Source organism: Rhea americana, unplaced genomic scaffold (assembly GCF_003343005.1).
Source record: "Rhea americana isolate MKP2758 unplaced genomic scaffold, rheAme1 scaffold_328, whole genome shotgun sequence".
Classification (NCBI taxonomy): domain Eukaryota; kingdom Metazoa; phylum Chordata; class Aves; order Rheiformes; family Rheidae; genus Rhea; species Rhea americana.
Genome location: NW_028186455.1, coordinates 221,123 through 235,880, shown reverse-complemented (window position 1 = coordinate 235,880; position 14,758 = coordinate 221,123). Strand labels below are relative to the sequence as shown.

The following is a 14,758-nucleotide window of genomic DNA, read 5'->3' as shown; positions in this document are numbered from 1 at the left end:
CCGGGACCAAACCCAGGGGCGAGGGCGGTGGCGGGCTGGCACCGCAGGCCGCCGCGCGTTGGGGCAGCGCTCGGCCACGAGCCGCCGGAGGCTCGGAGGTCTGCGGCGGAGGACGGGGGCAGCCACCCGAGGAGGACGGGTGCCGTGGAGCGTTGCGGCCGTGAGGCGGTTGCGAGGATCGTGCCTGCCCGTGCCTGGCAGGGAGGCCAGCGCTGCCTGTCCGGTCCGGTCCGGGCCTGGGGCAGAGGAACGGCCCCTGAAGGCTCCGCGCCGGGTGTGATTTCAGAAGGACTTGCAGGAGCTGCCCTGGGATAGGGCATGCTGCAGTGAGCTAATGCTTGGTTTATTGGAAAGAAGTCCTGGAAACCGCTGCAGCCTTGTGCTGTCGTGCCCTGGATTTATTTATTTATGAATTGTTCTTCTTTATTAGCGTATGTGCAGTGACTGAAGTTGTACAGGTTCAGCTGTGCCCAGTCTGAAGAAAATATCCTTAAAATAAACACAGGARCAAGCCTGAAGAATGCTTCTACCACCCTTAATTTTTATTGTAGACCTTTGCCTTCCCCTCTCAACTCTGATGTAATGAAATAAAGCATCTTATTTTCTTACATTGCCAAGGGCCCTAACTAAAAACAACTCCCTACTGAGCTGTGCTGCTCAGAAACAGAGAGTTTTATTGGCTTCAGTTATTGCATTTTATTCAGAGCCTTGTATGTGGGTGAGGGAGGCCCCCGGAGGGACTCGGCGTGTGTTTGCATTCCGTTCGTGTCCTTGAGTGCCGGCTGCTGGCGTGTTTACGGCGCGGATACCAGACGCGAGATCCAGAGCTGATGCCGCTCCTTCATGCGGGGGGAAGGCACGACCTGGAAGACGGCGCCGAGACCGAGCTCGCAGGGCGCCGTGGGAGCTGACCCGCGAGCACGGCTCCGTGCCGCCCAGCGGCTAGCGGACCTCCGCTGGGCTGGGCGAGAACGGCTTCACGGAGGAGCTTGTCCAAGGACACTGTGGGCGGTTTGACCTTACGGTGCCTCTCGGGGTCGGTCTGTCCGGCCCAGCGAGACGCCTCTTACGGAGAGGCTCTGCTGGGATTGCCAAGGCTGTCCAGCCCGAACTGGGGCTGCGCCTGCTGGGGCGGCTCGGAGAGCCCGGCCACAGGATCCCGTTYGATGCCCTGGCTCTAGCATGCGGTTCCCGTGGAGCGAGTCTGTAGCGGGGCCGGATTCTGCCGCGTTACGCCCCAGCCTGCGTGCAGCACGGTAACTGAGCTCTTTGGGATTTCAGTAACTTGCTGGCGACAAGCAAGTTTGCTGTAGAGGACACTGGCAGCAGCTGTCCCCTAGAGGAGAACGACCACAGCAGAGGTCAGAGGGATCTTTTCTGGCTTCATGTTGGGCCTCACACAACTGGATATTTGCCTCATTTTAAATTCTAGTAAGTTCTGTAGAGTAGCCAAAATCATCAATGGTGAAAATGATGGAAAAATGTCAAAAACTGGTCCCCTAGGTTTCAGCWGCTCAGCATCGCTGGCTTTCAGTTTGTTCCTGCATCAAAACTTGCTGTTCTTCACCCGTGCCCTGTCCTGGCCTTGTCCCCTGAGCCGTGGGGAGAGGCCGAGGCAGCGCTGCCCTGCAGCCGGCGGTACGGCAGCTCCCAGCCGGGTCCTCGACGGAAGAGAGAGGAGAGGAAAAAAAGAGAAAGGCAAACGCTTGGCCAAGAGGAGCTATAAAAGTCAGTGTTCCTGAGATAATTAGTATGTTGGGAAAGTGACAGGAAAGAGAATCAAGCAAAGCCAAGGTCAGCGTCTGCTAATTGAGAATCAGCACCTTGTGTCAGCCTGAGCCGTGGCTTGGAATTGAAACGCACCCTGGGAGAGGCCCGGGCAGATAAAGGCGATCGAGTTACCCAGATAGCAGCTAAAGGGATTTGAGCAGGGGTTTAAAGTTTCATTCCAGCTTGGCTGATAAAAGGGGCAAAATCAGAGAAAACGGGGAAGGGAGGGCTGTGCAGGGGGGATTCCTGCAGCTGCACGGACGTGGCAGGCCTAGGAGGAGGGGATCTTCTGGCAGAAGTGATGGAGTGACAGCGGAAGGAGCGAGCGACAGCGACGCGTTTTTCAGGAGTCCAGGCTTTGGCTGGGGGAGGCCGTGGCAGGGGGCTGGCGCTGGTGCGTCCCGCGGGGCCTGGGGGAGCTGCTGCCCCGCRCGAGGCACCAGAGCGCTGCGGCCCGGCAGGCGGCCGCGGGGCCGGCCCGCGAGGGCACGGCCAAGGCTCTGCTCCGAGCGCCGTCGTCTGCCCTGTCTCGAAAGGCTGCGCCAAATGCGACGGGTAAAAGGGCTGGGGACTTCGTAAGCCAGCACAGAGCTAGCTGGGGAACAGCCGCGTTGTGTCCAGATTTGCGGGATGGTTCAGAGTCCTGGAGGAGAACTGTCTTCCGCCTTTGGCCCTGAGGCCTCTCAGGGATTGTTCAGGGCCTCCCACTTTCTTCTTAAACCGGGATTTTTCCGGAGAGGCAGTGCCAGCCCCTTTGGCTGGAYGTGGAGTGCCGCTGGCGAGTGAAGCGAGTGGGAAGGGCAGTGGGTCTGAGATGCCACCTGCAGCTACGCAAGCGAGGCGGCCTGCCAGGACCACTGCCCTTCCCGCTCTGCGCTCGGAGCCAGGTGGTCCCGGCACTGGCACCCTGGAGGGGAGCAGGGAAGGTACCCGGAGCCAGCGCGGGTGTGTTGCATAGYGGTGTGGGCCCAGCCCCGGGCAGGAGAGGGAGCTGCTGCCGGGGGGGAGGGCTGGAGCACTGTGTCCCCCCATAGGCCCCACTGAGTGCCTCTGACTTGACTTCTGCTAGGTTTTGTCTTTAAACAAAAATAAACTTTTGCTAGGAATTAAGAGACAATTGCCCTGTGCCTTGAAGATGTTCAGAACTACACTGTTAYGTTGCAACTCATTTTACTACATGTCTTGTCCCTGGGGAAGGGAAAGTTTGAATCTCTGAGTGTACCTGGCTTCCTGTGTTCACCCACTGGGGGGGTGGTGCTGGCTTTTTATCACACATGCAGTGCAAGTTTTGAATCATTCTGTGCATAAAACTGCACGTTTGTAGTTCTTACTCAATGACAAGACTAATTTCTGAGAGGAACAAAAGCCTCTTGGCTGTCGACACAGCTCAGAATCTCATGTTGCTGCAGACAGCTGCTGTGCAAACCTGGCCTTTACACAAGATGCTGGGAAAGATGAAGGTGGATATTAAAACAGTCCTGCATGCAACTTACTTTCTATGCCAGTAATATATTTAATCTTCCTAACATGAAAAAGCCAAGCAGGCCATCAGTCAAGTTGGTTGGTGAGCTGTAGTATTGCTGCCAGCCGTCATGGGAGGAATCGTACTGCTTGTTACTGCAGAGAGATTAGCAGCCTTTCTCCCTTCACCTCCCCTTTTTTTAGATGTAAAACATATCTGACTGCAGCCTGGATTTTTCCTTTGTCTGGAAGAGAAGCACACTGCTGAAGGGCCTCAGCACTGAGTGGTTTGAGCAAGAAATGAGCTAGGAGTGAGTCCCAGGAAGAGGCCACCATTGCCAGGTCACCCTTGGGATTCAGCACAGGTTGGAAGGTGTCCGGAATACGCCAGACTCCAGTGGAGTTGTTTCTTGAATTCTGATTAAGATTTTAATGCATTGGCATCCACATGAGAAATAACCACCCAATACCCCCCTCCCCCGGCCAGAGATGGAGCTCGCGCCTCCTTTGCAAATCTCCCAGGCAGCTGCTGGCAGGATATGGCACCTGGGGGTCCTGTCTGCCCGAGGCTGGGTTGAAGCATACTGAATCCTGGCCATGACGTGTCAGGAGGCCAAGGCTGGCCCCTGAGGAGCTGCGCTCTGGCAAGGGGATGGGAGGACAGGACTGAGCTCTGAGCTCTCCTATCTGTGTCCCAAAATGAGCTACATGTAGTGCAGTCATGAGATATAAAGAGATAACCCTTAATGAAGGGTTATTACCAAGCAGATTATTTTCCTTTAGAGGAAGGCAGTTTAAAAACARTGTCTTTGGTTATGTAAGTAAATGCAAATTTATCTGTTTTCTGCATGAGGAAACAGTCAGAGATATAATGTGCATCATTTACACAGTATCATCAGCCTGGCTTCCTTTGCCATGCAGGTGAGTGGTGCTGGGTGGGAAGAGGTCAGCTCCTCAGTATCAGCACAGCTATGAGCTAAGCTGAGGTTTACAGTTGGTTTTTTCCCATTAGCAGTGTAGAGAACAGAAACTGAATATGCATTAGCATTTAAAAACTACGTGGTCTTGCATTAATGGTAGCTACACCATACTAAATATTACACCACACAGTGGATTTTCAGCAGAATGCATGGGGTGAGTCAGAGCACGTGACCCTCTCCAGTCAGTTAACACCTTCACTGCAGCAGACATGGAGCTCTGTCTGAAATGTTGTTTTTGTATTAGAATTTACAATTCAAAGAGCCCAAATTGATGCACAGGGCAACTGTCAGCATGCATTTTGCTCCTCCTTACCATTTCTGTTACTGTGCAGCATAGATGATGATAAAATTGCATGGTATTTGATTCTACGCATATCACACCAAAAACGTGCCCAAGATGGAAGTATAGCAGTGCTGTTTATTTGCATGTATACTAAGTAAATGGGACATTTGAGCATCTTGATGCACATTACAGRCTTGATTCTCAGGCATTAACTGTGGGGCACAGCTCATGACATAGARGTATGCCCTTGTTTTGCAACCAGTGCAGTTAGATGCAGCCACACTTAACAGTCACTTAACAGTGGAGAAAACATCCTCCTGATACAAAACATGAGGCTGAGATGAGACCTACCTAAAAACTGGTACGGATGGAGATGCTAACATCATGCAGGACTGGAATAAATAACATATTTGGAGTGCAATAGCTGTGACTTCTCCAGAGATTTATTTCTCTCTGTGAGGTTGGAGGAAAAGAAGAAAAAGGCTTGTAATAATGTAATGTGTACACAGAGGGTCACCGACAGCAYGTGCATTCCTTCTTGTGTCTTAAGAAGATGAGACCTCTTTGGAGAAGGAGTGTATGCTGCCTGCTCTGCTAAACAAAGCATATGTCAGTACGTGGTGACCCACCATGGACTTTGCTTTCCAGGATTTCTTGACTGACCTGATGATGTCTGAAGTTGATCGCTGTGGTGAGAATGAGCATCTCATTTTCAGGGAGAATACACTGGCCACCAAAGCAATCGAAGAATACCTGAAGTTGGTGGGGCAGAAATACTTGCAAGATGCCTTAGGTATGTACAGACTCTTGGCAAGTCTCACCCACAGAACACAGAACACAATCCTTGGAAACATGCTCTAAGTGACCCTGCTTGAGCCGAGGGGGGTTGGACTAGATGATCTCCAGAGGTCCCTTCCAACCTCAACCCTTCTGTGATTCTGTGATACACTGTGGAAAAAACATCAGCTGCATACTGATGGCCTTCAGTGTATCAGAGGCACCAGCATTTACCTAGCTGAAGGTTTCTATGGCAATTTAGCAGAAGCCTAAAGACTGCAAGCAGTTTGCCTAAAATAAAGTCAAGCACAGGTGTCCTGGAAGCTACCAGAGAGTTACAGGCCGCAAGCCCAGGGGTACCAGCAGGCAGTGCAGCTGGGCTGTACCACCAGCCTAGTCACAGAGCAGCACGTGCCGCCAGCACGGCTCACACCCAGCTYTGAGCATGGGGCACAGCCACGGGCCGCACTGTGCGGCCTTCTCCCAGGTGAGGGTCGCTGCTGAGTCAGCTCTTTAATCTGTTTYCAGAGGAGATAACAAATTGATATTTGAAGGCATCATGCTGCCTGCCAAGTTTTCTCTCTCCACACYGGCAGTGTCATGGAGCCTAACTGAATCCTTCCCCTGACTCTGCACCCGCATCCTTTTCCCCGCTCAGTTACTCCCAGTACTAGTGAGTCAGGTGAAATCTCCCAAATTACAGTGATGAGAGTTGCTTCCCGGTTCACATCAGGAACCCTCCTGGTGTTTTTTTTTAAAAGGGTTGGCTATGATTATGGCTCCAAATAATACTTCTCCTGATGCAAACAAAATAATTAGAGCTTCTGCTTCAGGACAGGAAGGAATTGCTGTGTACAGCCAAGACAACACCAGGATGAGGAGGGGCTCTCTTTGAAGCATTACGTCTTAGACTCAGCCAAAGGCAGCTAGATCGGATGCACATCCTTACAGTAGGACGAGCGGTATCCCCATCAAGCTGTTAATTTTTCAGTACGTTGGATTCCTTCTAATGGATTTGAGTAATTTTAGGAAGGAACAAAAAAATGTATACTTCATTAACGTAAGAATAATAATGAAGTAGAGGAAGGAGAGATCATTGAGCCAGTCAAACCAATGGACCCTGCGAGATGATGAAAAGTGGTAGTATTTGTTTCTGCCTTGTAATGCTTTCTGTTTGAAGGCAAGTCTGTAACTAGATTATCTCACAGAATTTCTAAAAAGCCAGGAGATTAATGAGAGAATTTCATAATATTCTCCTTTCAGGGCTCAATGCAAATGCTGCTAAGCTAGCTTCATCTAGTATAGGAGGAACCTGTGGTTCTTGCTTGTTGTTAGGGGTGCTGATTCTGTGTAGACCTTTTATGTAGTGAAATGATTCATCTTATGTCACAAGGTAACACAATACAGTATAGTACTTTCCTTTAAACCCTGAAGCACAAGCAAGTAATAGGGCAGGACAGTAACAGCAGGCATCACCTGCAGGTGAGCAGAGAGGCTCCTGAACTCCGTGGAGGAGCTGAAAATACATTGGACAGGCTCTCCGGTACATAATTAAAATCTGCTTTGGCAGTAGAAGGGGAATACAGACTAGAGCGGGCAAAAAGCAGGAGAACAGGAGGAGATGAGCAAACCCACTGGAACTAGAAGACAACAAATGGAAACCGTTCCGCTGGAGCAGCATCCAAGCCTGCAGGTCCCTGTGCAAGGCCTAGGGCAGCCTGTGAAGCAGTGTGACCTTGCAGGGAAGTGCTTTTCACAGGATGCCCGCTCTGAGGGGTCCCGTCCATCCTCAGCTAGCTCAAGACTCACAAAAGTAGCTAAATACTGCCTGTTAATTCCCATTAGTATCCTGTCACGCTGTCTCCCCAGCCAATGCTGTGTGCTAACCAGGATGGACAGCTGCAATTCCCAGGTAGTTAGCTGGATGTGTGCTGAAGTTGTGGGAAGCACCTCAGCCCGGGTGGCACTGATCGGTGCCCACTGTCTGYTGGGATAAATGGCGACATGAGGGTGAGATGCTGCAATGCAGGGCTGCTCTGCAAATCTGGGAGGGTGAGGAACAGCCAGTCAGCAAAYGGGAGTGCAGGGAAACTTCGAGAAATATTTTAATCTAATTTTGTGCAATGCTTAGCTCAAAGTAAACCGGGAAAATTGTTTCTTCCTTTTAATTACCTATTTTCCTGTGAATCACATTGGCTCATCAGTGCCAGGGTGCTGTAACAGGCAGARTCTGGTATAGCAGGACATCTTACAAATAATTACAGAACTTGCCAACATACTTTCTGCTGGAGTAGCYCAAGGGAACATCTCTGAAATTGCTGTAATCTGGAGGGATCAGGGCAGGCTGAGCAAAGCGGTCTTTTGGCACAGTAGTGTAAGATGTAATTGCCCACAGCCATGTAGACAGAGCTGCCAGCTGGGAAGATGGATAAAACTTGCTCGTCAGGAGTTTGGGTGCCTTCCTGCAGGGCTTGCTGTATTGTTCTGTGAACTTCCAAGGCCATGCAGGCTGCTCCCAGCAGCAGAATCCACTTGGAGATCTTGACAGCTGGCTGGGGCACAACCTCCCCTGGGAGCTACCTTCAGTTACTTTCATATTCCCAGCTTTGTTCATTCAATGTAACAGGGGTTGGGCTAACTCCCTGAGCACTGGGGCTTACAAACCATCTTGCTTGTACACTGCTTCTCTAGTGTCTCCAAAATCCATCACTGACTGTCTGTTTTACAGGGGAGTTTATCAAGGCTCTGTATGAATCAGATGAAAACTGTGAGGTGGATCCCAGTAAGTGTTCATCTTCGGACCTTCCTGAACATCAGAGCAACCTGAAAATGTGTTGCGAGCTGGCCTTCTGCAAAATCATCAACTCTTACTGGTCAGTATCCCACAGGTGTCACTTCCCTCCACATGTCTTTAGTTACTGTAGAAGCAGCAGAGCTGTAGAGAAGTGTAGCATCAGCTTGTTGGTATCTACCTCTTAGCTGTGCTGACAGACATCTTTTCATAGAGCCTTGGATAAGAGCTGCAGGGCTTTGTGCACTCCCTGCAGGATGTAGGGGAGTCCCTGTGACTGCTGTCTGAGCCTGCCCCAAGGCACTGGTCTCTGAGAGACGAGAACTGAGGTGAACACAGACTGGCATCCAGGGTATGCCATGGGTTACACACTCTCAGGTGAACTCTGCAAACATGCGCGATACCTCATCAGACTCCTGTGTGTCTGGCACAGAACTGAGGAAGGCTGTTGTGAGCCATGGCTGCAAACAGTGGAACATTTGTCAAGAACAGATTTTTCTTCTGAACTGGTTTTGTTTGGGGATGCAGTTCTGCAGAACCTAAAGGCAAGCTAAAGGTGTGTGGCTATGGGTGAACCCTTCCCTTCTGCCCTCCCTGGGGCCTGCCCGGGAACCGGCTTGCTACAAGTCAGATGTGGTGCGGCACCGGCCAGGGAGAGGAACATGGTGGGGATGGGTAGGAAGGAGAGACAGCAGCTCCAGCACTGTCCAAGTTTTTGGAGTATCTGCTCTGGAGGTGCAACAGYGCTGCTGACCCCCATGATTTTTTTCAGGGACAGATAGGGGTTACTGGAGCAGAGATATTGGGATGGGGCAATGGAGTCAAGAATGGAGAWCAAGAAATGCTTTTCCTGGTGTGAACAACTCAAGAGAGGTGCTTGATACCCARTGTATGTGAAAGTCATGAATTAAGGGCCAAAATGCATGTCCTGGGTCTCATACCCATACAACAGTTCTACACATGCCAAACATACCAGACTCATGGACTCTGCATGATGGGAGCAGATACTGCAGCTTAARGTTTCAGTTGACTGCTGTCTCCTCCATTCCCCTGCCTCCAAAGCATCATGTAGTTCAAAATCCTCTCTGCAGCAGGGAAGGTTTGTGGCACTCCTCATGCCTGCTCTCTCAGCACCTGGAGTTTTTGTTCAGGCAGATGTTCTCTGGCTGCAGAGTGATGAAGCTCTGAGGGTGCTGCTGTTACTTTCTCTCTGGACTCTCAGTTGCTCTTTGGCTCAGTGTCCTCCATTCCTCTGGGTTACGCTCGCGCTCCCATCTGCGTGGCAGCTTGCTTAGGCAGAGATGGGGAATTCACCATTCCACTGGCACAAGGTCTGGAATGCAGTTTGAGGCGTTTCCCAGTTGTTCATTTTCGGAGGGTAGGTAAAGGTTCTTGCAACTAGTTGGGACAGGTTTGAATAAGCAAAATGGATTGGAGTAAGGTAGTTAGTTACCTGTTCATGTTGTGGAGGTGACCATCGAGCCTGGCTGTGCTTACAATGTTGTCTTTTGCTAGCACTGGGGACTAGGAGCCAGGAGTCCATAAGGTCTGTTATAGATGCTGCCTTCGAAGATAACCTGAAAGGGGACAAAAAATGGGCTTGTGCACCCATTTGAGAAATAAAAATGCTGGAATTGTAGTCTTTCTGCTTAAAACTCTGGGCTTAGTTTTTATTAATGTATTTTGTGACAAAACCATTGTTGCAAAACATCAAGTAAGGATAATTTTGGAGGAAGTCTCTCATAATAAAGACTTCTCCTTTTCTCATCACAGCTGTTGTGCTGAGGCCTGAAAACTGCATCATCTCCTAGGATATTGAAGCCCAGGAAGGAAGGGAATTGCTTTTCCTGATATCACGCAGAGAGAGARCAAGCAGCCAAACTTTTACTCAGGCTTTCTTTTATCTACCACAAGGGCAGATTTCTCTACAGGTAGCCTGTATCTATCGTGGGCCAATTAATAATTCTCTGACTCAGGAACTGCTTTCCCAGGAGAAATTCCCTGCTTTTAGTTACCATTGGATTATAATTGTTTGAATTAGTTTCCTCCTAAAAATAACCAAAGCAATGCTAAAAGATCAATCTAAAAATAGGCTTGGAAAATGACCTAAGGAAAGTCAAGAATGCATGGGAAGTTTGTTCTGCCAGCTCTCCCTTTAGGAGGAAGGCCGAAACAACAGAGCTACTGCTGTGTTTCTCTCTCAGTCCTGTATGCTCAGTGCTTCTTGGGGATTATTTGGGTTGATGATAAGTGTTTGGGATTGGCCAAGGTATCCTGACAGCTAACAATCTTGCTTTAAATAAGAGTGTCAGAGTGTGCATGCTCATCTGCTGGAGAGCGTCAGAGAGAGGAAAGAGGTTTACAATAACTGAAAATTGTTATGACATAATTTGGACATCTGGAAAGTTTCAACGTAAGCAGAATTTCAGCATGTGGAAGCTCATTACTGGAAAGTTGGGTAATGAATTATGGACCCGTTTGTCATGTAAAGCCAAATAACTGGATTTTGCCTGATGTTATACAATTAAACGTTTATAGTCTCTCAGCCTGCGATAGTGAACAGTACTTCGTGGGCTGCATGCATCTGGTGCATACATTTTCAAGGGTTTACTTTTCAGTAACTGTGCAACCTGTCCAGATCATTCAAGCCTTACATTGCTCAGAGGAGTCTAGTATTTATGGGCAAATACCATGAAGTAAAAAGACTTTGTCCAACTGTTTGGATTAAGCCAAAGACAGAAAAGAGCTTATGCAGCCAAAGAAAGTGGCTGGTGTTATTTTATAATACATAGAGTAAAAGCTCCAGAGTGTGGAAGTATGAAGCCAACTCTGAGCAAGAGCTGAACATGATGGCAGCATTTGCCAAGTGCTTCCACGGAGAGTCACCCCTTAGGTCATTGATGGAGAGCACTCAGAAACCCTGAGCACAGAGACTGAGATGCTTCCCATGCACTGAATGGCAAAAGTCTCATGGCCAGGAAGGAGACTGCAGAGGTGCCCAGCTGGCCAGGATTAACAGCAGGAGCCCCCAGATCTGGAGCACACCGCTGGCCAGTGCAGCGTTCAGCCAACCAACAGCACAGATAAATAAGGGGCGAGTGTTGCATGTGCTGCAKCAGGGCAGTGGGAGCCATAAAGCCTGGCCACTCTTGAAGTGTCTACGCTGCTAGCTTAGGTAGTGATGACAGAACTAGAGGCCATGGACATTTGGCTGCAGAGCATGTGATGGAGCACAAAACCCAACCATTCCCGAACTCCACAGCTGTGGAGAGGAACAGTCGGTTGGGCTTGCGAAGTGAGCATCTGTAGCCCTGCRCAGTGGAGGCCACAGGATGGGGAGTGCTGGCACCAGGAGGAAGGTCTGAGGGCTGGCAGCACTGCTGCAGCGGAAGCATGCACAGTTGGGTTTTCTCTTAATTAACTGCTGCCTCATTTTAAAGCCTCCTGTTCTGTTCTTGCTGCTACTTGACAGCATTTTTGGCAGYGTGCTGTCTAGTGTGAGACCAGGGCAGCATTTCTGGCTGTGCAACTCACATAGTTTTCTCTTTCTGACTTATGTGAGATTCAGCCACAGGACAGTCAAGACCAGAGAAGGAGTCAAGCTTGTTACAAGCCTGTTCACATTACTTTGCTTATCCCAGCTATTCTCTCCAGCAAAACTGAGAAACTGTCCTCTGAAATGGCCCTTTGCTAAGATGATTTATGGCCTAAAATGGAGTCTGCCACCCTCCTCAGTCTGCTTTCATACCATCCAACTCTGTAGGTAAATAGCTTTGTTTTTTAAACAAAGATTGTGGTTGCTGGCCACGGCAGCCTCCTGGGAGAAGGGGGAAAGGGCTCTGTTCCAAAGACCTGGCAGGCCAGTGACCCAGTGCGGTGGGAGCCGTTGTCAGCCTGCTCTTGCGTATGAGTTTATCTAGCTGAATAAACACTATGTGATGGGAACAGGATAAGGTGGGAGCAGGGAGCTGGGGAGGGCCCGAGAAGAAAGAGGCAGCAAGTTCTCCAGTGATAAGGACTGCTGCAGCTGGAGTTTGTTTTACCTATGGGAACTGTGCAATTTAAGAAAGCCAGGCTGAATTCTGTGCAAACTTACAAGTCTGGAATAACTCTGGTGAGGTTCTGCAGTTATACCAGTCACAGTGGAATTTGACCCAAATGCTTGAACAAGAGTATTACAATTTGCACAGCCTTCCTCCAAACAGCAGCTGTGCCAGTGACCCCAGGTACTGCCGCTGTCTTTGCCAGTGTCCCGGGCACAGACTCAAAACCTTCTACGTGGTTTGAATCCCTTTTAATGGGAGCTCTGCAAAAAAAGGGCAAAAGCCTGTTGAGTTACTGTGGCTCAACAGGGTGGAGGGCTCTGGCTCTGTAAGCGTGTCTGAGTGCCATGCCCAATGGCTGATTCATGCCATGTTTAGTTACTGCTGTGTGGCAGCTTGAACCCCCAGCCTTGAATTTACCATTTCTGAACATTCTGTCATTTCAGTGTCTTCCCAAGGGAGCTCAAAGAAGTTTTCGCCTCATGGAGACAAGAATGCAGTAATCGTGGCCGCCCAGACATCAGTGAGCGTCTGATCAGCGCCTCCCTATTCCTCCGATTCCTCTGTCCAGCCATCATGTCCCCTTCTCTCTTCAGTCTCCTCCAGGAGTACCCGGATGACCGCACTGCACGCACTTTGACCCTTATTGCCAAGGTCACCCAGAACCTCGCCAACTTTGCCAAGTAAGTTGGGCTGCAGGAGCAGGAGGGGCAGGAGGAGATCTGAAGAGGAGCAGAGAAATTCCAGACTTGTAGGTTGGTTGGATTCAAAGCAGAGACTCAGTGCACTGGCAGCAGCTCTGCAGGTGGCTAGCTCAGACTCTCCACAGCAGCAATCACGAGCAAAGTCCCAAGCTAGTGTGCTGCAAGCCCAAGCTGCAAGGATGYAGCTTCAAGAAGAGTATCAGCTGATAATCCAGTGGGAGTATCAGCAGGGCCTGAAAGAAAAGTGAATTTGGAAGAGATCCTGGCACTAGCAGCAAAGCCGAACTGTACTGTAGGTGCTTCTCTGCATCAGGAGCTGGACCCAGCACTGACCACATAGTACAGCAATGGCTCCTAGATCAGGAATCCTACACTGGCCACTCCTCTCCTAGATGGAAAAGGCCTGTTTTTTCCCCATCTCTCTCTGGGAGCTGTTCCCTCACTGCTAGGTCTGGGAAATCATTTAAGTTTCCAAAACAGCATGTTTTATGAACAGGAAAACAGCCTATTCTTACCATGCAGAAAAGCAGGCTGGGCCACAGCAGAAACACCCAGGCAGAGTCAGGAAGTTTGTCCTGTAATTGCAGTGCTAGTATACTAGCTACTTCCTAGCAGAGGCACCAGCAGGGGCAAGCTCCAAACAGCAGCACTAGGAGTCATTCTTTCCATCCAGTGTGCGCTGGAACCGTTCCTGTTGTTCAGATGTGGTTGTCTGAACTTGGAGGGCATGAAAAGAGAATGAGAATATTATCAATTTCTAACTAAACCCATAGGTTTGATGGAAACAAAGCAAGAGATTCCTGAAAATCTTTCCGCTGGCTGCAGCTCTGAGCTGCTTATCCTGAGCTCTGATAACAGTGATGAGCTTTTGGAAATATGAATGGATAGTTTCCATCTAAAGCTTCTTAGATGTGGAAACTAGCTTAGTACACACGCTCACAGGAACGCATGCACATACACACAGTCAGAAGACATACAAGTGTGTTACACTAGATGACAGAAATTCTCCCTATTCCTGATCAATCCCCATCTAAAAGGTTTTCAGATTTTCCGCATTTTGCAAGAAGAGACTCTAACTAAGCTGACATTAGTCAAGCCAAAGTGATCAAGCTGAGCTGTCCTGCAGATCGCACAAAGCCAAGCTTCTCCTCACACAATTGCTGTCCCTGTCACAACAGGAACCATTGCTGGTACAATTGAACCAGCTCTGCTCTGCTCTAAAAAAGACATCTGAGAGCAGAGACTGTGTGAAGTGGTAGAAGGGGAAAAGAGGGTGCCAAGAGTCTGAAGGGGCAAACAGGCTGAGCCAGCTGCAGGTGTGGATCTCCAGGGGATCCCCAGAGCGGTCATGCCAGGGACGACTGCGACATGCAGGGCTACAGTTAGCTTCTGTGCCTGTGGGAGGGAGGGAAGGTGTMAGAAGCCACTGGTGCCAGTCTTACCAGAGGCTTCTCCTGAGACTGAATGTTAGGCTGCTAGACCCTTATGCCAGTTAACAAAAAACAGAAGCTAAATACTAAATACTTTTCACATCAATACTGTCATTACTCTGAAATGGACTGTTCAGCCCAATCATCTGTCTTGTGTCCCTCTAATTCCCCTTATCTTGCTGTTAAGTGTATTCAGAGCTTGATGCCTATCACATTCTCATGCCATACAGATCCTCATCTTGTGAGCTTTTACACTTTGGGACTCTCAGAGGCAGTGGAGACACTGATCCTCCTGACAGCAGGCCTGCCGGAAGTGGCATGCTGTATTAATGCACCAAGGCAGCAGCAGCATTTGGGGGTTCAGCCAGCTCTGACACTTTGCAAGTGTTGGCTAGAGGCAGAAGACAGAGGGCCTTTGGGTGTTGGTCATAACATACTGGGAATGAGAGTATGCAGCAYTTTGGAGATGTGATGGTTTCAGTTCCCTGGTGATGCTAGACCATATGGGTCGTAATGGGA

At 49.6% G+C, this 14,758-nt stretch overlaps 1 protein-coding gene across 12 annotated transcripts in view; it reads left to right on the top strand.

Moving 5' to 3' along the window:
* DAB2IP (DAB2 interacting protein) overlaps positions 1–14,758 on the top strand; it is a 216,833-nt gene that overhangs the window by 180,207 nt on the left and 21,868 nt on the right. For all 12 annotated transcript variants that reach the window (XR_014896561.1, XM_085310844.1, XM_085310847.1 and 9 more), the window contains 3 exons: positions 5,143–5,287; positions 8,000–8,144; positions 12,552–12,788. Coding sequence is in view for 11 of the 12 variants with exons in the window: in XM_085310844.1 (XP_085166970.1) it covers positions 5,143–5,287; positions 8,000–8,144; positions 12,552–12,788 (527 nt within the window). In the remaining variant the exon portion in view is untranslated. The remainder of the gene's footprint in view (positions 1–5,142; positions 5,288–7,999; positions 8,145–12,551; positions 12,789–14,758) is intronic.